Source organism: Engraulis encrasicolus, chromosome 3 (assembly GCF_034702125.1).
Source record: "Engraulis encrasicolus isolate BLACKSEA-1 chromosome 3, IST_EnEncr_1.0, whole genome shotgun sequence".
Classification (NCBI taxonomy): domain Eukaryota; kingdom Metazoa; phylum Chordata; class Actinopteri; order Clupeiformes; family Engraulidae; genus Engraulis; species Engraulis encrasicolus.
In genome coordinates this window covers 14337753-14359456 of record NC_085859.1, presented here as the reverse complement: position 1 = coordinate 14359456, position 21704 = coordinate 14337753, and the positions used below count along the sequence as shown (strand labels likewise).

The following is a 21704-nucleotide window of genomic DNA, read 5'->3' as shown; positions in this document are numbered from 1 at the left end:
CCCTCTATTTTTCACCTGCCTCTTGTTCAGTGTTGCCAGATGTGCGATAATTGTTGTATTTGTACCAGAATTTTGTCCTCTGTACGATCAAAAACACATGATGCACAATGATTTCAGAGTTTTCATTCAGTTCATTAATTTACCCTGAAACAACCATTTTGTTAGTTTATGATAATTTCCTCCCGAAAGCCCCCCAAAAATGATAATTTTGAGGTTTTGGCACGATAGTTCTGCATTTTCCATCTGGCAACCCTGCTCTTGCTGTCTTGGGTGTTGTTATTATCACTCCTCTATCGCCTGCTGCTTTGCTGAGGCGTCTCTCTCTGTGCACTTCCTCTCAATAAGCTCATCATCAATTATTCATCAATACCAGGCAGGCCGTCCTCCTTAGTCCCATGAAATGGAAATGTCATGTGGGCATTTGGATAAAATATGGCTCTCCGTCTTGTATACGCTGATCAGCCTACATTCATAGGCCTACATATTGCCTGTTGTTAGCCACCACTAATACATCTCGTCTAATAGGCCTACAAGCCTGATTGGATATTGTTAGCCACCACTAATACATGTCTACATGCCTGATTGTATTGTTATCCACTAACAAAGGCGGCTGCTTCAGCTCAACATTGCATTGGTCGACATTGTTGAATGTTGTAATGACTGAAGTGTGTGCACAGGCGAATAGAAGGCAACAATCAACATTTTTCTTATTATTGGGGTGTTTTTGCCCCTCCACCTATATCTTTGGGGGGTCGAAAAGGTCTGTGCCCCCCTCTAATTTGGCGCCTATGGCCACTATTAATACATGCCTGATTGGCTATTGTTAGCCAATGATACATGCCTGATTACAGTATATACAAGTGACTTATAAAACACGTGTTAAGCAACATCGAAGGAAAAAAATATTATGATTATATCAGTAGGACAGGCCTTATATTCAATGAACAAGACATTTGTGAATACATACCTAACAGATGAGTGATGTTTCATAACACATGTCTTTTAAATCACTTACACAGTAGGTTTGGTGGCTAACGTGAAACCTAAAGTAAAGTGTTACCCTCTTCTCTTGTATTCAGATCAGGCCCCACACAGTATTGATATTCTGTTGACACACTCTCACACACACCTGACCTTCCATTGTGGTCTTTTCAAGTGGGTTCACTTCACACGATACCCACTGACAGTAGTGTCATTGTAGCCAGGCTGCACCCTCCTAGTGACGCAACACCTTCGGCTCCGTTGCTTCAGATCAAATCACGATTGCAAGTCTATGATAATTGATACACACAGGCCAAAACACTGCACAGTTGTGTCACATATTTCTTTAGCTCTGCTGGCCAGAGCTTTCAGTTGTAGTTTGATGACTGCGTTGCAAAAAAAGAAAGCGTAGCAAGCTTATTTTGCTAGTTTCAAGTAAGCATCTAGTCTATCTTAATTTCAGTAAAACTCACCTAAATAACTAACAAGCCTGCCTTTGAAAAAGTGACATTTGTCCATGAGGCAAATTATTTTTTAATTACTATTACTAATTCTGGTTCAAAGGTAGGCCTACTAGTTATTAGGAGATGTTTAATTAAACTTACATTGATGAGGTGTTTTTACTTGAAACTACAAAAATACTCTTGCTAAGATTTCCGTTTTGCAGTCTGCCTATGGAGAGGTGATAGAAAAAAAAGAAAACATGTCCCCACTCTCCATTTAAACTGCAAACGACTGAGTTATTTAATTAGAGTTATACATAAGATTGACGTTTCGAGCCACCAGGGTCTTCTCAGGCTTGCTAGGTGAGCACCGTTAAGCTGTGGTGACGACTCCAGAGTGTTACATATGTATCACGGCTGAGTCTAAATCAAGAAGGTAGCAGGCTTCACTCAGGTTTCTTGATAACTTTTAAGGGTGCTGTCCCAAATGAATACTTAGAATCAAAGAAACCGGGGGCGCACCTTGCATCAATTGTTTTCTTTATTTTTTTGTGAGGAAGGCGCACGCCGAAACGCGTCTGTGCACAAAAAAATAAAGAAAACAATTGATGCGAGGTGCGCCCCCCTTTTCTTTGATTCACGGCTGTCTGTCATAGTTTTTCAGTGGAGTGTTTGATTGCTGTCCAAGGATTGCCCATATGGCACACAGGGCATTTGCCCGGTGGACTGTTGATGACTTTTGGCCCGACCCTATCCATGAAGGTACCAGTCCTCATGCCATTACAGCAGGTCTGTCCGAAGCAGATCGAAATAAAGCATTTTGGGTGTTGTGGTCAAAAGAGCTCCATCGTCTCTCTCTTTTTTAATATATATACTGTATATACGTATTTAGGGGCTTTTATGGCTTTATTTGACAGGACAGCCGAAGATGGTGACAGGAAGTGAATGGGACAGAGAGACGGGGGAGGATCGGGAAATGACCCCGGATGGACTCAAACTGGGGTCCCCGTGGGTGGGCATGCATGCGCAAATGTGGGGGGCTTAGCACGCTGCACCAGAGCGCCCCCCTCATCGTCTCTCTGAATTCCTCCTGAATCCTTGCACAAAATGCCCGGCCTATTCTTAACGCCCAGTCCAGCCCTGTTGCTGTATATTGACGTGTGATGACCTTCTCAGTCTTCATTAAAATCTGTCACCATCAGCCATGTTGAGATGTTGTCTCCCACCCCCGGGGGCGGCACTGCTATGTAAATATTTACTTTGAGGGGTGATGCATTTGTTTCATGATGTGTGCATAACAGAGGTAGTATAGATGGCTTTCAATTGAGAGTGTTTTTTCACAGTGAGCTAATTACGGCAGTGTTTGCACACAAACACTTGAGCTGTGAGCCTTAATCTTTGTTGTCACTAGAGAAGTTAAGGCATGTATCATTAACTTCTGTCTGTGAGCAGTATTGCTATGGTGAAATAAAGAAAGAAAAGCTCTATGATGGCCGTTGCTTTTTAAAAAACATTTTGTGCCTTTATTTTGTGAGAGGACAGTTAGGAGAGATAGGAAACAAGTGGGGAGAGAGAGACAGAGAAGGGCCGGCAAATTATCGGGGTCGAAATCGGACCCAGTGCCCTACCGTTTGGCCACGGCAAGGCTATGGCAGTTGCTTTTGACTGCTATATTGCTGACTGCTGATAAGAATTGAAGACTCGGTCAGAATGGCAATGACCGAGTCGTGATGCATTGCTAAATGCCATATGTTATGTCATAGTAGAGTAGTACTATGGTATTTAACCTTTCAATGACTATTACAACGTGCCTCAGATGGTACGGAGTGCATTATTAGGCTGCATGCAGCGCAAATCACTAATTTGATACATGGACAATCCACTGACAAAATAAAACAGACAACACAGCAGCAGTTGTCTTGTTTGGCTGTAGTTTCTGCAACTTTTTACGCACGTCTGGCTTATGTCTTGCATTGTACTGTACAAAACACACATGTATTTTTGGACTTTTAGGCTACCTTCAATGGATAGTGACAGTGAAGAGATGGCATGAAATGTTTGAGAGAGAGATGGGGGAGGTCCTTCGGCAAGATACTTAACCCCAAATTGCTCCATGGTGGCAGGATGGTACGGTGTCCTGCATGGCAGCCACTGCCACCGGTGTGTGAATGTGAGTGTGAATGGGTGAATGTGAGGCATACTGTAATTTTAAGCGCTTTGAGTGCTCGAAGGAGTGGAAAGAAAGGTGCTATATAAATGCAGACCATTTACCATTTGCTGTCTGTATTTTTTGTCAGGCAATGTGGAGGGACTGATGCCTGCAATGGCAGACCTATACCTGCGGGCCCTGATACCACCACCACCCCTGCACTCCAAGCACCGAGGCCACCACTACCACCACCACCCCCAGGACCAGGGGCTCCACCCGAGGATCTGACCCAGCTCCAGCTTCTCCTCCCCTGGCCAAGCCCCTCCTGGCAGCACCCTGGGCCCACCATGGGAGGATGCCTCTCCAAACCAAAACCAGGTGACCCTTCCAGCTCCCCTTACACACACACACACACACACACACACACACACAAACACACACACACACACACACACACACACACACACACACACACACACACACACACACACACACACACACACACACACACACACACACACACACACACACACACCAACCCCTCCACAATATGACGTCACGCAACCCATGACGGTATAGATACCGTAGGCACACAGACACAGACGCAGACATAGACAAAGACGTAGACAGGCACGCATGCATGCACACACGCACGCACCACCACGCACCACCACCACCACCATCACCTCATAATTTAAAAAGTAACACTAAATCAACAACCCCCCTTTTTAAATTCTGTAATAATTGGCATTTGTTTGCCCCATCTAACAGTATACTCTGGATATATGGGTCACAGTAGATATGGCTTGCTTGCTTGCTTGCCTGGTGGTAGCATAGGCGTTTTGTGTGGGGGTGGGAAGAATGTTAATTCTCTCTCTCTCTCTCTCTCTCTCTCTCTCTCTCTCTCTCTCTCTCTCTCTCTCTCTCTCTCTCTCTCTCTCTCTCTCTCACTCTCACTGCGACTGCATGCATTCAAGAGGATTATGTGGTTAAAAAATATGACTTATGGTTTCAAATATTGCACAATGCCAGAGCTGTTTTCTTCTTTGATGGCTGGGAAGAAAAGGGGGATGGTGGGGGATGGTGGGGGTTGGTGGTTGCTGAGTAGCCAGGCAAGTGCAGTGCAGTGCAGTGCAGTTTTCAGAAAGCTCCTCTGTCGCCTCAATGCAGAGGCTGTTCTGCTCTGGTGTTGAGTCCTGGTGTGGGCTTTTTTGGAGAGCAGAACAACGATATAACAGTCAAAACGCTGTGGGAGTTTTTTCCTTTTTCTTTTCTTTTCTTTTCTTTTCTTTTTTTTAACGAGTCGGAAGCCAAGTTCCTGTGTGAGCTCAGTATGTTATTTTGATGTTTACCCAAAAAAGTTGCTTTCAAATGTGAGAACCTGATGGTTCGAATGGACTGCTTTGAAAGAGAGGAACTGAGAGCTTGTTCAAGACAGATGAGACTTACTTCAGGAAAAGCCAACACCCCTCTGTCTTGAATTGTTGAATACCTCACAGCCCTGTCAAATGATGATTTGTCTGTTCATATTTGTGCTGGTTTCTTTTGTTTCTAAAAAAATAGTTTTGGGGGGCATTCTTGCCTTTATTTTGACAGGACAGTATGAGAGGCGACAGAAAGTGAGTGAGAGAGAGAGATGGGGGGAGGGTCGGAAAATGACCTGGGCCGGAATCGAACTCGCCCGTGTAGTGAACCCAGTGCCCTACCCGTTAGGCCACGGCAGGGCCTTGCGCTGGTTTCTATGCTTGCTTGGTAATTTAGAGCCAACGTGAGGGGCAGGGACATCACAAAGCAGGCCCTACCATATGAAATGTGACAGTCCAACACAGCTTCCAAAATATTATGGGTAAGCTGTTTATAAATTCTCTTTTTAAAAAAAGATTTGTTTGGGTCTTTTTCGACAGTGTGAGAGGTGGACAGGAAGCAAATTGGGAGAGACGGAGAGGGGTCTGCAAAGTCCCCAGACCGGGACACGAACCCTGGTCAGCTGCATGGCAGGAGAGTGCCCTACCCGTTGGTCAGGTCAGGGCCATAAATGGGCCTTTGAATCAATGAATCAAGGCAGATCTAAGTCACTTCTGATGGCACAGACAGACATAGATGACTAACCAGAAGAAAACAGGCCACATGTCACTCACACAGGGACGAATTATGATTCCATGGGCCCCTGGGCCAGACAACAAGAAAGCCACCACCACCACCACCACCACCAATGGGTGTTGCTGAAATTAACTTAAAAAACCAGCTCCCTCAGCTGCGAGTCGGTTTCCATCGTTCACTTCTAGGAGCTTTTCAAAAGAATCATTTTCACAAGCATCACAACACTATTTAGCTGTTACTGAAAGGATCAATCAAGACTGATATTTCAGATGAGAGGCATTTGCTTACTGCACAGAAAGTCCACCCCCACAGACCCCCTACCGTAGCGTGTTGACATTTAGTTGAGGCCTCGGTAATTGAACATGTGCTTTGAACTTGGCACCTTAGCCTTAAGCTTTGTCATGCTCTGTGGCTCATGGAGCGCCAATAGCTTGTTAACTGTAGGGGACTGTCTATCCAAACAAAATGTCACTGGTGGCGAAGGAGCTACAGAGATTGATCTACTCTAGCCTAATGCCGTGTACAGACCAGGAGCGAATGGAGCGAACAAAGCGACGTAAGTCATTATTTCTCTATGGAGGGCATGCGACCTGCGCTACCAAAGCGAATTCGCCAGGAGCGAAGCTTCTTGAGCGACCAGAGTGAATTTTGACAATTAAACTCAATCTAATCGTAGGCGAATTCGCTCTGTGGCGAAGGAGCTACAGAGATTGATCTACTCTAGCCTAATGCCGTGTACAGACCAGGAGCGAATGGAGCGAACGAAGCGACGGAAGTCATTATTTCTCTATGGAGGGCATGCGACCTGCGCTACCAAAGCGAATTCGCCAGGAGCGAAGCTTCTCCGAAAGTGCCAGGCTTTCAAGCCAGAGTGGTTATGTGATTAGCTGAATCAAACATGTTAAGGCTGCGTCTGCAGCGAATATAGCGAATTCAAGGCGAAACTTCTTCTGCTACCCACGCTACCAGGCAGCGTAGTTCGCTCTTGGTCTGGACACGGCATAATAGCTTACTGTCACATCACATAGCATTCACATAAATCCTGATACCTTGTACTGTAGAGCAGCAATGGGGAACTTATGTCCGGGCCTCCCTTATTTTTAGAGATAGTCTACATAGAAACGCGGGTATGATCGGAGCATACCCACTTCTAAATCTTTTCAGGGATTTAAACTGTGGTCATACTTAAAATTGATTGATCCATTGTTTTGAATAGCACAAATATATACAGTATACCCACTTCAAGAAATGCTCAAATATACAGTATACCCACCATAAAAAAGTAGACTACACCACTGTCTTGACGGCAGTTTACAGCCCTTGAGGCTGTCTTATGCAGTTTCACATGAAATATGACATGATTTGTATAGGGATCTTTGAAATTGCATTTGCAATATAATTAGCTCAGGTATATTTTCAGGGAACCTAGTGAAGGTAGGGTCTGTTGTAAAGGTGGCCACCTTCAATATAGGCCTAAACATGTGTTCATAATACAACCATTGGAGGACTTCATCAAGTTTGAAGTGGCCCTCGAAGGAAAACGGTTCTCCACCTTTCTTACAGAGGTACAACTGCAAATGTAAAACATATTTTGGGGGGTGCACTGATAAGAGAATCTATAAAATCAGTGACTATATTTGTATTCAATGTTTACCAAAAGTATGTATCACACTAAGAGTGATCGTACCAAATACTACAGAAATTCAATAGACCTCTATTCAAGCTCTCTAAATCCAATTCCCCTGATTAATTCAAATGATCAATTGGCAGTCTGCTCCTGTCTTTAACATTCACAGTGCGTACCGTCTTGTCTACAATTTACAAATCAGATCTTTGTGCCTTTTCTTGTGCTGTCTGGGATGAAAAATGAGCTAAATAATTAATGTGGGGAAATCATGGATCAACAGATGTCAGGATCTCTGGGAGGTGCTAACAATGTTGGCAGCATGTGAGCTTGGCACAAACATAGAAACAGCCATGTTCTAAAATGTCTGCTGCAGAGATACCTCTACTTACACCCCCACCCCACCATACACACACACGCGCGCGCACAAGCACAAGTATAAGCATGCACGCACTAACGCACGCAGGCACGCACGCACGCATGCACACGAGTATGACGCACACACGCGCACGCACACGCACACGCACACGCACACGCACATACACATACACATACACATACACATACACACACACATACACACACAAGCACGAGTATGAGCATGCACGCACGCGCGCACGCACGCTCGCACACACACACACACACACACACACACTACCTATCCCACTGACTCCACCATATGCAGTACATCATTCGCATGAAATGTCCATTTACATAGATCTGCCACTCTACCACTTGAAACTACAGTGGATTGTTCTCTGCTGTTCCCCTCTCTCTGCATCTCTACTACAGTCCAGTCACTTATGATTTTCCATTGGCTTTAATTAAGATTCGCACAGCAGGCTGGAATTCCAGCCAGCTTAAGGCATAAGAAGCAGGTGGCAGGACGGTCAGCACATTTTTTTTTCTCCTCTCTCTCTCTCTCTCTCTCTCTCTCTCTCTCTCTCCCTCTCTCTCTCTCTCTCTCCCTCCCTCTCTCTCTCTCTCTCTCTCTCTCTCTCTCTCTCTCTCTCCAAGGCCTGGACTGGTCACCTGGCATACATGGCATTTTCCCAGTGAGCTGGCTGACAGTCGCCATGGGCAGGGCCGGATTAATGCACAGGCTAGATATGGCTGCAGCCTAGGGGCCCCCACCTGCCAAGGGGCCCCTGATTGGCCAAAAGTGAAAAATTGCAGAATTGTGACAGGATGCAATATTGAAAAATGAATCTGTAATGTTGAGTACAGTTGGTAGACATGTTATCTTTAATTCCTAGCACATAATTATGACAATGTCTAAATAAATTTGTTGTGAAATTTGCTTTCCGGGGGGCCCCACAGCAACCTGTAGCCTAGGGGCCCCAAGCCATCTTAATCCGGCCCTGGCCATGGGCCGATACTGTTGTTTTTTTGTTTGTTTGGTTGGTTTGTTTTTTCTTAGGGACTGGCCCACAGTTTAGAGGGGGTGCCACGGCTCTTTGGTCCATCATCAATATAGACCAGTGGTTCCCAACCTTTTTCTTCAGGGACTCCATATTTTTACCATTGTAAGCTTTGGTGACCCAACCACCCGAGCGGGAGTCACATGTTACTCTGTTTCCTTGAAAAAACTCATTAGTTATCAATTATCATTTTTTTTCCCCTCAATTTGTTTTTAGTCAAATTTCTTCCACACGCTACACTCTTCCGTCTTGTTGGTGCGTCTCTGAAGTAATCTAGTAGTTAGGAAAGTTAGGATCTTTCTTGTTGTTTTCTTTTTATTTGAACATTGCAGGGATTTTAGTGAAATATAGAATAAATGTTAAATCTATCCCTTACATTTTGTTGCTTCTATGTATATATTAGTTTAAATGCTTTGTCATTTAATCAACATGGGCTATATATGGTATTAAAATAAATTAAACCCCTTAAAATCAAGAGGGCTTCGCGACCCAATGTGGATCTTTGGCGACCCATAGGTTGGGTCCCGTCCCATAGGTTGGGAACTACTGATATAGACAGTCGACTGAGTCAGGCACCATATAGTACGAAGACAGCTTGTATGTGTGAGAGTGGCCAGTTAAACCCAGAAAGACGCAGAGTAATATAGTTTCTGTTACCAGAATGGCAATGGTGGGGTGGCGTCCGCGCCAATGTCTTATCCTGAGCGTATCACTCGGTGCGTAATTCCAAGAGCAGTATAATGAAAAGGAAGAAAGGAGTCACACACTGGAGCTGAATGCAGAATCAAAAACTGTATTAAACAAAGCCGAAAAAAGTAAATAAAACTGACAGACAGGGGACAAACGTTTCGGGTCTAGCCCATCATCAGTGTTCCCAGTTTCCCAGTGTTACCAGAATGGCAATGACCAAGTCATAATACATTTCTATAGGCCCTGTGCCAGGTGTATCATAGAAGTACATTGGTAGTTAACTTTTCAATGACTATTACAGCGTTCCACTGGTGGAATGGCGTGCTTTATGGGGCTACATAAAAAAAATGCCCAGGTGGGGTTTTTTTTGGTCCAAAGGCAGCCCTCCCTCTCTCTCTCTCTCTCCCTCTCTCTCTCTCTCTCTCTCTCTCTCTCTCTCTCTATGCAGCAGCAGAGTTGTAGCAGCAGCAGCAGAGGCTACAGAGGTAGCAGAGTGGAGGAAGGGACGGTTACACAACCACTTTTTTTGGATGGAGAAAAATCCTGCAGAAGATGACAGTGGCAGAAAAAAAAGAGAGAGAGAGAGAGAGAGAGAGAGAGAGAGAGAGAGAGAGAGAAATAGAGAAAGGGAAAGAGAAAGAGCAGAGATAACTGTGCTTTGCTGTGCTGTGCAGCACAAAAACATCTCCAGCCACAAAATAATCGTATAAAAAAACTCCTACAGTAGGCAATGCTTCCCTCTGGCTGTCTGGCTGTCTGTCTGGCTGGCTGTCTCTGCCATGGCTCTTTCTCTTCGCCGTGATCCATGTTGTCAGCGGGGTGATGCCAGTTCTTATGTCTTAATTTGCACTTATGTCTTTTGCACTCGGGGGGGGGGGGGGGGGGGGGGGGGGGGGGGGGGGGGGGGGGGGGGGGGGGGGGGGGGGGGGGGGGGGGGGGGGGGGGGGGGGGGGGGGGGGGGGGGGGGGGGGTATGTGTGTAAGAGAGAGGAGAGAGGAGAGGAAAAGAGACATACATTAGGTCTTAAATGTAATCTATTGTCATGTTTGTCATGTCATATCCCAGAGAGAGAGAGAGAGAGAGAGAGAGAGAGAGAGAGAGAGAGAGAGAGAGAGAGAGAGAGAGAGAGAGAGAGAGAGAGAGAGAGACAGAGAGACACAGAGAGAGAGAGAGAGAGAGAGAGCACTTTGTCTGGCCAAGCCGCACTGTTTTCATCTTGTTAATGGCTCCTTGTCCATGATGGGAACTGAATGTGTGCCAACACTTCAGCATTATCTATTATTTCGCTAGTGTGTCCAGTTTATTGAGTCTGATGCGTATGCGTACGTAGCATGACAATGGCACAGCATAGATAACTGGCCCTACAATAACACAGGGATTGGACACTTGACATTGTATGGGCTGTTGCTGTTGTTGTGTTGTGTTGTGTTGTGTTGCGTAACGAATTGATAACGCTTTCTTTTGGAGCGGCTATTGTTTTGGCAAAAGTTGCAATACACAGGGCCGCTGACAGCTTGGACTGGGCCCACTCATTTAATAGGGCCCCTCATCCAATCCATACAATGTAATGAAACCCCACATTTTGCCCCCCTCTCTCCCTGGGCCCAGGTCAACTGACCCCTTTGTGTGTGCCCCTCTCCCCCCCCCCCCCCTGTCGTCTTCTTCTCTGACCAGTATGCATGAGCGACTGCCATGTCTTGTTTGTTTGAGCTGCCACTTTAGTGATTAATGGGCCCCATAGTTCAGTCAGGAAGCATGCCAGCGCTTAGCAATAATAAACAATTTATGTGACGACGTGCATATGATATTGATAATGTTATTCTTCTCATCATGCCCAGTGCAATCTTTTTCTTACACCATTGAAATTTGTGTGTGGAGATGCGTTGTGGCGTCTTCCTTCAATTGCTTTTATAGATAGGGTACAAAGTGTACAAAGTTATACCATGTTTGAAAAGAAACTAATCACTACTCAGACTGTGCTTGTAGAGAAACTGATTAAGACAACAGTCGAAACGTCATCCTATCCTGCCATGGAATAAAGAAAAAAACAAAGAAAAAAGCATTTTAAGTGTGCAGACTCCTCACTCTAAAATTACAGTCCGCCTTTTTCCTCCACATTTTCCTGGGATGTGCACAATCTTCACCTTCAACTGAAAAGAAAACCATACATGTATTTAAAAGAAAATGCATATCATACCAGGTCATGATTCATGAAGTACATTAGGGATAATGGCCACTGAGGTGTCCTGATATACAGACCATAAAATTGAAGCATTAAAAGTCAGTGTATTTTAAAATCTTCCATTTTCTGTTTGATCTAGTCTGTGTCTTGTTATCAGCTGTGAATTAGATCATCAATAAATCATGTGATAGATATTCATATATTGTTTTGAGGGTGAAGATTCCAGGGAAAGGTGCAGGGCAAAGGCTGACTGTAAGTCTTAAGTGAGGAGCCTGCACATTTAAAATCCTTTTTTCTTTAATCGTCATGGGATAAAAAAAATCAAAGAAAAAAGATTTTTAAGTGCGCGGACTCCTCTCTCCAAACTTACAGATATTAATATATTATCAATAACTCGACAAAGGACACTTTGCTGACGCTCTGTGCCTGTGGCAGAGCTCAGCTATGTAAATGTGACATTCTAAATAGATCATCCCCGTTTATTGATTAAACATAATTTGATTTAATCAATTATTTTCCCCCTTCATGACCAGAATCCTTTATTCCGGTAAAGATTTAACAAAAGGAGCCTGGCTGGCACATCCACTGGCCTTTTGTGTGTGTGTGTGTGTGTGCGTGCGTGCGTGCGTGTGTTTTTTTGCTTTGCGAGAAGACCAGATGGCTCTCCACTGTCTCACCAGGAAATGAGACATCCCACAACACTCACAGTAGGCCAGCCTGTAATATAACCTCAAAACAAACAAGATGTTTTAAACAGGAACCCTACCATTGTCTAAACCTTTCCCCATATACTGAGGCAAACTAACTTGGCTTTGCACATTCTAAGAGTTGGCAACAAAAACGGTATCTGCTTGCCACAAAAGAGGATACAGGTGGAAAAGTGCTTTATCGAATGCCAATGCCAACCTTATTTGAAGAAGTTAATGTGCTGGAACATTAAAGTGTGGGACTGGCATGATCTGAAGGGTGCACACACACACACAGACACCACCACACACACACACACACACACACACACACACACACACACACACACACACACACACACACACACACACACACACACACACGCCCCCATGCGCACACACACACACACACACACACACACACACACACGCCTGCACGCACACACACACACACACACATGCACGCACGCACGCACACACAATATACTACATACATACATCCTGAATGTTTGATGTCCTGTATGACGTTTTGCGTGCGTTTGACCTTTGACCTGTGTTGATTGAGTATTGTGTGTGTGTGCGCTGTGACCTTTGTCTGCAGTAGAGGTCAAGGTGGAGCTGTCTCTGCTGGACAAGGAGCGAGAGGTGGCGGACGCCATGATGTCCCCCAATGGCAAGGCCAGCCCCTTCTCGCCGGGCTCCGAGTGCCGCCCCAACGGCGCCCTGGGACACGGCTCCGATGACGATGCCTCGGCCACCCTCAGGCCCTCCACTCTCCACAAGCCCCGCGACTACGTGGAGGCCAGCGTCTGCCACGTCAAGGACCTGGAGAACGGACAGTAAGCTCATACCTAAACCTAAAGCACTGGGCCACTGGGCCTCACTGCTAGTAAACCAGTAAACCAGACAAGAAACCCTACACTGTAAGACATTGCAGCCTGCTAAATGTACAAAAGAACATTTCTGCTGACTTAAGTTTGTAAGTTAACTCAACTTGAGAAAGCCTCGAGTTGAGTTAAGCTTTGAGTTGAGTGAACTTACCTTTTTACGTATATCTGGCTTATAATGTTTTTACAGTGTAGTGGCAGAAAATGTTTTTGCAAGGTGGGTTGGTCTAGAACTGCACCACCGGAGATCTCTCCTGTAATCACAACACAGTGTGTGTATCAAGTTTTTATTGTTTGAGTCTGTCTTTGGGGATACGACTATAGATTATTATAATACAACTATAGTTCTCAAAGTCAAAGTGTTGAATTCTCTTGAAGTTCATATTAGGTATTTGTTTGTGTTTTCCATATGGGTTTGTTTGTTTGTTTTCCATACGGGTTTATGAACAGGGATTTTCAATGTATGTATGTTTTTCCGCCATTACTAGGCTATGACACAATGTTTGGTCACGGACCAAACCTAGTGCATTGTAAACACCTGCTTGCATTGTGCAAAATATACAGGATATCGCATTGATTAATTTTACGATCCACCACAATCAACCTACAGTACACAGGGGCGGATCTAGCCATTTTGGGGCCCTAGTCTAAATATAAACATGGGGCCCTCAAAGGTTATTATATGAGTGATTCTCTAATTCGCCTACACTTTTAAGTCCGTGGATTTTATTTGGCAATTCCACTAACTATTAACTGCATCCAACGATGTTTTGGACATTAGAAAACATTTATCTTTCATATAATACAGAAAGTGTAGACATAGCATTATTTCCCTCAGCAAGAATGAATATTTAATACTGGTTTTGGGCGTTTTCATGCCGTCCTGTTTTCCAAATGTCAGATTCAGTCTTCATATTAGCATGTAAAGAAACTTGTTTTGCCCAAGACGATTGCAAATGTTGATTCACAGTAATCATCACAATATGACAAAACTGTCAGAAAGACCACTGTCCTTTCCATTATACATGAAATTTGCCATTTTGTGTGTATCCACGAAAACTGTGTTAACCGTGTCACGGTCTGAAACCTCCTCCATAAATCAGTAATGGTTTGGTCTTAGGCCATACGAATAACATCACGTGATGTCATAACCTCTTTGGCAGGATACGGGAAGACTTTTTGGTAAATTTTGAGCTCCATCCTTCCATAATTTAATCCATTCTTTTTCATGTTCTCATAGCGGGAAAATTGCCTGTCAACTGTGTTATCAACATATTCATAAGAATTTGAATTAGAAATCACATGTAGAAAAACACAGATAAAGCATACAGATACATGAATTGATTAAGGTGTTGTGGTGGAACTTCTGAGGTCCTCAGTTAGCACAACACCATAAAAATGGCTGAAATGTCAACGGTGTTACCGTCAATGGTGTTACAATTAAGTATGACAGTCAGGGTTGCCAGATGAGGCTGATGATTTCCAGCCCAAAAAATGATCAAAATCCGCCCTAAAACCCGCCCAATTCTATTGATTTATATGGCAGTGGGAAGGTTTTTTCTGATAGATGCCATTTTTACCCGCACACGGCCATCCTAAGCAGCCCAATTGGGCGGGAACCAGCCCAATCTGGCAACACTGATGACAGTTGAGGAGGAGTATGTTTTTGCCAATTTATATCCATATTGACAGACAAACAAACAAAATAATTTGTGTTCTAGGGAGATGGGTTTGTCTGCTCTGTTTTTTTCTCCTAAAAAAGTGCCGACTTGTTCCCCTGCACTGTTGACCGTAACACAGTTGAGTAACACCGTTGACTGTTTTGAAAGTGTTTTTGCGCTATTGATCCCTTATGTGTTGGAAAAATCCTATGAACATACACTAGGGATTATCTCTGGAGAACGAAGTCTTGTGTAAGGAGGGTGACTATATTCAAATCAGACGTTACAGGGATTTATGATGAAAGTCTGATGTGTCAGTCTGTATCACAGTGACTCATAAAATCCTACTTATGAAGCTCAACAATCACATTTTCTATATCAGTTGCACAGATTAATGACAACATTACTGCTAAGGGACATAAGCACTTTCAAACATATATTGTTTCAACTCTGTAGTATTTTTATATATGTTTGAAATGACATAGTATTTGTCCATAACACTGTTGACAAAATAATTAAGCAAATGTTCGCTTACATTAGAGTATTTATCAAATGATTTAAGATTAAGCTTGGCAATTTGTTTGTTTGGAAACTTAAATATATACACTATGTAAACATCTAGGTCATTTAGTTGAAAAAAATATTGATAATTGACATTTTGCTTTTGCCAAAAGCGTAGGGGAATCGTAGAATCACTCATATAGACATAAAATTCTGTGTTTCAGTGCTATTTTAGTGCTTTGTCTCATATAGATCGTTGATTAATTTACATAAGTGACAAATTAAGATCAGGACTATTATGGTAAACTTTACCATGACTGATGTGACAGTTGGGCCCCCTATGGAGGACAGATTTACTTGGGGCCCTTGGCCCCATTGCCTTGGTTTGCCTGATGGAAAGTCTGTCTCTGACAGTACAGGGGTGCATTTCTCGAAACCATAGTGGCTAACTATGTTGGCTACTATGTTGTTTGCAATGAAATTTCCCGTTGGCAACTACCCAAGTACAACTACAAACAACTACACTTTTGAGAAATGCACCCCAGTACATATGTTATGCTGAGGGTTTCTATGTGTCGATCTCACAGGATGCGAGAGGTGGTAGAGGAGCCTGTTCGGCAACCAAAAGGTTGCATACAGTGGTGGACAAAGTAAAAGTAAAAGTACTTTTGTGGTGTAATTACAACAGTAGCACATGATATTGCATAGCTGTTACACCGTTTACTCCATTTTACCTAGCTATTGAGATACACTTTGCTATTACTGAAAAACAAAAAAAACCTAACAAGGACCCACCACAAACTCAACCCAACCTGTACAGAATCGGCTTATCGTAAGACAAGTACATTGGTTTACCTTTTACACAGGTAAGTAACCTGTGTTGGGAAGAAACTGTGTTTCTTTTTTTTACTTTTACTTTTACTTTTACTTTGTCCACCACTGGTTGCAGGTTCGAGCCCCGCTCTGTCTGACCCCAGCGATGTGTCCTTGAGCAAGATACTTAACTACTTAAGCTGCTCAGGGTGGTACCCTGTGTGGCAGCCTCTGCCACTGGTGTGTGAATGTGAGTGTGAATGGGTGAATGTGAGGCATACAATGTGAAGTGATTTGAGTAAAGTGTCTTGCTCAAAGGACTGGAAACGTGGGTAACACTTTACTTGACGCCGGTGTCATAAGCATGTCATTACAGTTTCATAATAGTGTCATGATGCAGTCATAGATAAGTCATAAAGATTATGTCCATGTCATAAACATTTTACGACTGTCGGCCTTAAGTGACATTCGGTTATGGCAAAGACAACCTTAGTCATAAAATGTTCATGACATGGATATAATGTTTATGACACGTGCATAACTGTGCCATGACACTATTATGACACCGGCGTCAAGTAAAGTGCTACCGAAAGGTGCTCTCTATGCAGCCCATTTATATGCTATTTTATGTGTCGCTCCCACAGGATGCGAGAGGTGGACTTGGGGACGGGTAGGGCGCTACTCATCAAGGAGCACGGGGAGTTCTCAGCCATCGGGCACAAGTGCCCACACTACGGAGCGCCGCTGGTCAAAGGTGGGTATCAAGTGCCCACACTACGGGGCGCCGCTGGTCAAAGGTGGGTAACAAGTGCCCACACTAGGGGGCGCCGCTGGTCAAAGGTGGGTAACAAGTGCCCACACTAGGGGGCGCCGCTGGTCAAAGGTGGGTAACAAGTGCCCACACTACGGGGCGCCGCTGGGTAACAAGTGGGTAACAAGTGCCCACGCTATGGGGCGCCGCTGGTTAAAGGTGGGTAACAAGTGCCCACACTAGGGGGCGCCGCTGGGTATCAAGTGCCCACACTATGGGGCGCCGCTGGTCAAAGGTGGGTATCAAGTGCCCACACTAGGGGGCGCCGCTGGTTATCAAGTGCCCACACTACGGGGCGCCGCTGGGTATCAAGTGCCCACACTACGGGGCGCCGCTGGTCAAAGGTGGGTAACAAGTGCCCACACTACGGGGCGCCGCTGGGTAACAAGTGCCCACACTACGGGGCGCCGCTGGTAAAAGGTGGACACACCTTGTCTTGTTTGCCAGATGGTGTTACAGTGGTCATTAGGGAGGAGAGAAATGCTGCACACTGCTGAGTTTTATAAACACTTTTTTTCCTCACGTGACCTGAGGAAAGCAGACAGGCCGAAACGTTGTCACATTAAAAAACTTGTTTGTACAACTCGGGAGTGTGCGGCACTTCTCTCCTCCTGCAAGTGTTTTGCTGGTTGCCACAAAATTCAAAGACAATATGCACACAATGTCAAGTAAATCGGTTTGTTTTATCAGTGTCTGTCTTCAGTCTGTTTCGTTTCTGTCCCACTGTTGTTTACTCGCTAGTCCAGCGGCAGCGCAACGCGCCGGATGTGTTGCCAGGTGTAGAACGACAAATAAGCCATTAGTGTTGCCAGGTGTAGAACGAAATAAGCTGTTTTGGGCTGTCTTGGAAAAAAAGCCCAAAACAGCTGCTTATAATAACTAAACCCTTCTTCCTTGAAAAATCTATGACACCCTGGTCAAGATTTTAGGTTATTTTATGAAATGCTGCATTTTCCCCTTTGTTGGATAGGGAAATATAAACTATAAATTATAGAAAATATTATTGAAATGAAAAAATGATTAAATATAAATGGAGATTAATTTAAATTCATGATTTTATCTCATTTTAACATTTAATTTGAGATCTTTTCCTCAGAAAGATTAAGATTTGGGGGGAAATCGTCGCATATCAAAAAACCGTGCAGAAAACCGTGATATAAATTTTCATCAAGAAAACCGTGATGCTAATTTTTTCCAAAACCGCCCAGCCCTAGTGGGCACCCTCCTGTCCTGTTTTCCAGATGGTGTGTTAGGGTGGTTATTAGGGAACAGAGATCCATCGTTGTCTCAGACTGTGTTGTTTCTCCTGTGAATGTCATTGTCTTGTCTTTGTCTGCTCTGGTCACCTTTGTAATGTCTTTACATCATGAAAGTCATTTTGTCTATGCATCAAGAAACGATAGACAATCTCGTGTTCTGTGTTAACATGCATTGAAAGATCTTATAGCTACGTAATCTACAGTTGCTTGAGAAAGCATTTCAAATACTATTAGGCATCTAAATAATGCTTAATGTAGCAAAACAATACAACTGAGCCTTCGGATCTTATTTTGAAGCTTCCTTCAATCGCTCTCTGTTAAACTGTATCAAGTTAACAGTAACGATTTGTAGGTGGTACATTGCATCTTAAGAACAAAATATGAACACAATATGATCGATATCGGACAGAGCTGTATCTGGGGCTTGTTGTGAGAATCATTCTAATACAGTGTTCAGAAAAACAACCTCACAGCAGTCTCATTGTGTGGAGAATTCAAGTGTCTAGGAAGAGCGGCTGTGTGTTCCAGGAGGCTTGCCAAGGGGTGTAGTCACAGCAGTGCAGTAAAGTCTTGCCAAGAGTGAGTGCCGGAGTCATAAGTTGTGGCTGTTTCCTCCAGGTGTTCTGTCCAAGGGCCATGTTCGATGTCCGTGGCACGGGGCGTGTTTCAACATCGCAACGGGAGACATTGAGGACTATCCAGGTCTCGACAGCTTGCCCACCTTCCAGGTGACTATTCCTTCCTCCCAATCCTCGTCCCAGTCCATCAGGCTTGTACGAAATTCCGAATTGAATGAATTTCAATTCAAAGTAATGCCATAATACGAACACTAGGTGGTGTCATTACCTTGAATTTCTTTGAATTTAATCTACACCACCCATTGAAAGTACATAGAACACCACCACCTAGTGTTCGTATTATGGCATTACTTTGAATTGAAATTCTTTCAATTCGGAATTTCGTACAAGCCTGCTGTCCATGGAAACCTCCAGTCCTGCTGAGATAACCTTTTATTTCTCTACTATTTTACACCACCATCTTGTAAAATTGAAAGAAAAATGTCTGAGCCCTGAGGAAGGTCAGTAGACCGAAAGCTTGGCCTATTATTAAAAAGAACACAAAGGGGATTTAAGTGTGCAGACATTTTTCTTTCAATTTTACACTGTTTTGGTTTATGTTTGGCACCTTTTAATCGAGGACCGATCGTGTGATCCGGTTAAACACACCCACATCTTGTACCAGGACAGTTGAGATCTAAGAGATTGTATACATGTGCATATTTATGTACATAAGATAAATGTTTGATAGTTTTTTCTACATTATCTACTTTTCACCGAGCAGGTACTCTATGGACAGGGGACTAATAATAATTACAATTCCCTTTCTTTCTCTCTTTCTTTTGGTTCAGGTCAGAGTTGAAAAGGACAGGGTGGTCATTCGAGCAAACAAACAGGTGACATATTATTGCCTTTGTTATTTGCAAGTCAATATATTTCCATCAGACTGCATTGGGTTTCCATTAACTTCTGGTTAACAACTTTCCCGTTTTTCTCACACAGGCTCTTCAAACACAGAGGCGGACAAAGGCCATGTCGAAATGCTCAGCTGTCATCAACTCCAACACGGGCTTCAGCCATGTCCTCATCATCGGAGCAGGTGAGAGACATTCAGGGGTGAAAACTGAAAATGAAGTCTGCAACACAGAGCTCCCCTTTCTCTTAGTTAATATGTGATGTTTCTGGCAGCATGCCCTTTATATTAAATAAGAGAAACGGGAGCTAGGTGTCGCAGCTTTATTTTCAGTTTTCATGTGACTTTGTTAGTCCTGCACCCATTTTTTTAGATGGATGTGGTTTTTTTTGTTAAACTTAGACATTTATGGGGTGGAAATCTCTTGTTCAGCAAGTAGGCTACACATGCCCTTCCATATCTTTGCTTCAGCCAATTGAATGAAACCACTGATCCTAACCGCAAAAGTTCAAGGATCCATGCACAGATTCCAGATGCTGGTAAAAAATGAATTCTAATTTAATTCAGTTCAATTGAAATTCAAATTGAAATTCAATTCAAATCTTGTGTGCTGGGAGCACAGACAGAAGGAATATCTTGTAGGACTTCCACTTTCTCTATCCAGTCTGTCTATCTCTGGACACAATTGAATACTGGTGTAGCTCCAAGGGGGGTAGGTGTTATGTCAGGGCAATTTCAGGGGGCCCCTGAGCATTGCAGGGGTCCACAAAAGGATGTAGTTGACCTGGGGGCCCCTAAATTATTTTCCTCCAGAGGCCCTGCAATTTGTTTGAGAAACACTGGACCACTAAAATAATGTGCCAGAATGCCTCTAAAGAAATAAAACTTCAAGTTTTGGCAAAGGACGAGCTCAACTTCTTGGAAAAACGAAAGTCTTTGGGTGCGTGATAAAATTTATCAAGTTCAGGAAGAAAAATCCGCACTCACAAACTGCGTCTCATTATTTATTTATATTACCCACCATGTCCAAAAAGCAAATGCGTTTCGGCTATCAAGCCTTCATCAATGCGTGGTACGAAAGAAATAAAACCCCACTTTCTAAATTGATTTGTGAACGACATTGCGAATTAATTGCATTACCGACACTTTTTGCTATTGTCATTTGTTTCCCCCATTCTACGTGCTATCCAAATGCTGGAAGTGCTCCCAATCCCAGTGGTTCTGAGTCAATCATTTGTATTCTGAATGTCAAAGAATGCACGCACATCAGTGGCACAGGTGCTGGACCAAACGTAAGATAACTGAAAAGAAAATAAAGGTCTGCAACACTGTTAAATGCTCCCAAATATTTAATGGCAACGGTGCACTGTGATGAAGGACGGTTAGTCAGAAACGTTGTGCCATTAAATATACATATTTGGGAGCATTTAACAGTGTTGCAGACCTTTATTTTCTTTTCAATCATTTGTATTCTCAGCCTGATCTCGGAGGCGAGAGGTGCAGCCATATGGCTGAACTCTGGCCGAGCTTGCACTGCTTATGTACACAGGGGCCGGGCTGGACTGGGGGAGAAATAGGGCCCGGACACTTTTGGCCTAAAGGAGCCCCTTATAATTAGCGGTGCAGAACTGACTCACCGGTGGGTCCCACACCCTTGTGAGCCCCTATTTTCAGAAATGTAAATTTGAAAAAAGAAAAGAAAAATAGGGGCCCCATGAGGGTGCTGGCCCACCAGGAATTGCCCTGTATGCCAGATGGCTAGTCCAGCCCAGTGTGTACACATAACTCACAGAACTCCTGCTGCAGTCAGACCTCTGCAATTGGCAGCTGCATCATCATCATAGTTTCTCTCTCTCTCTGTCTCTCTCTCACTCTCTCTCTCTCTGTCTCTCTCTCTCTCTCTCTCTCTCATGCACTCTTCTCTCTTTCTCTCTCTCTCTCTCATGCACTCTTCTCTCTCTTTCTCTCTCATGCACTCTTCTCTCTTTCTCTCTCTCTCTCTCATGCACTCTTCTCTCTCTTTCTC

At 43.9% G+C, this 21704-nt stretch overlaps 1 protein-coding gene across 1 annotated transcript in view; it reads left to right on the top strand.

Annotated features, from left to right (window-relative positions):
* The first annotated feature begins 3874 nt into the window (after positions 1-3874).
* Positions 3875-21704, top strand: part of LOC134445241 (apoptosis-inducing factor 3) — a 31855-nt gene continuing 14025 nt past the window's right edge. The window contains exons 1-6 of the mRNA XM_063194316.1: positions 3875-3951; positions 12881-13115; positions 16783-16892; positions 18827-18936; positions 19617-19661; positions 19768-19864. Coding sequence (XP_063050386.1) covers positions 3921-3951; positions 12881-13115; positions 16783-16892; positions 18827-18936; positions 19617-19661; positions 19768-19864 — 628 coding nt within the window. The 5' untranslated portion in view covers positions 3875-3920. The remainder of the gene's footprint in view (positions 3952-12880; positions 13116-16782; positions 16893-18826; positions 18937-19616; positions 19662-19767; positions 19865-21704) is intronic.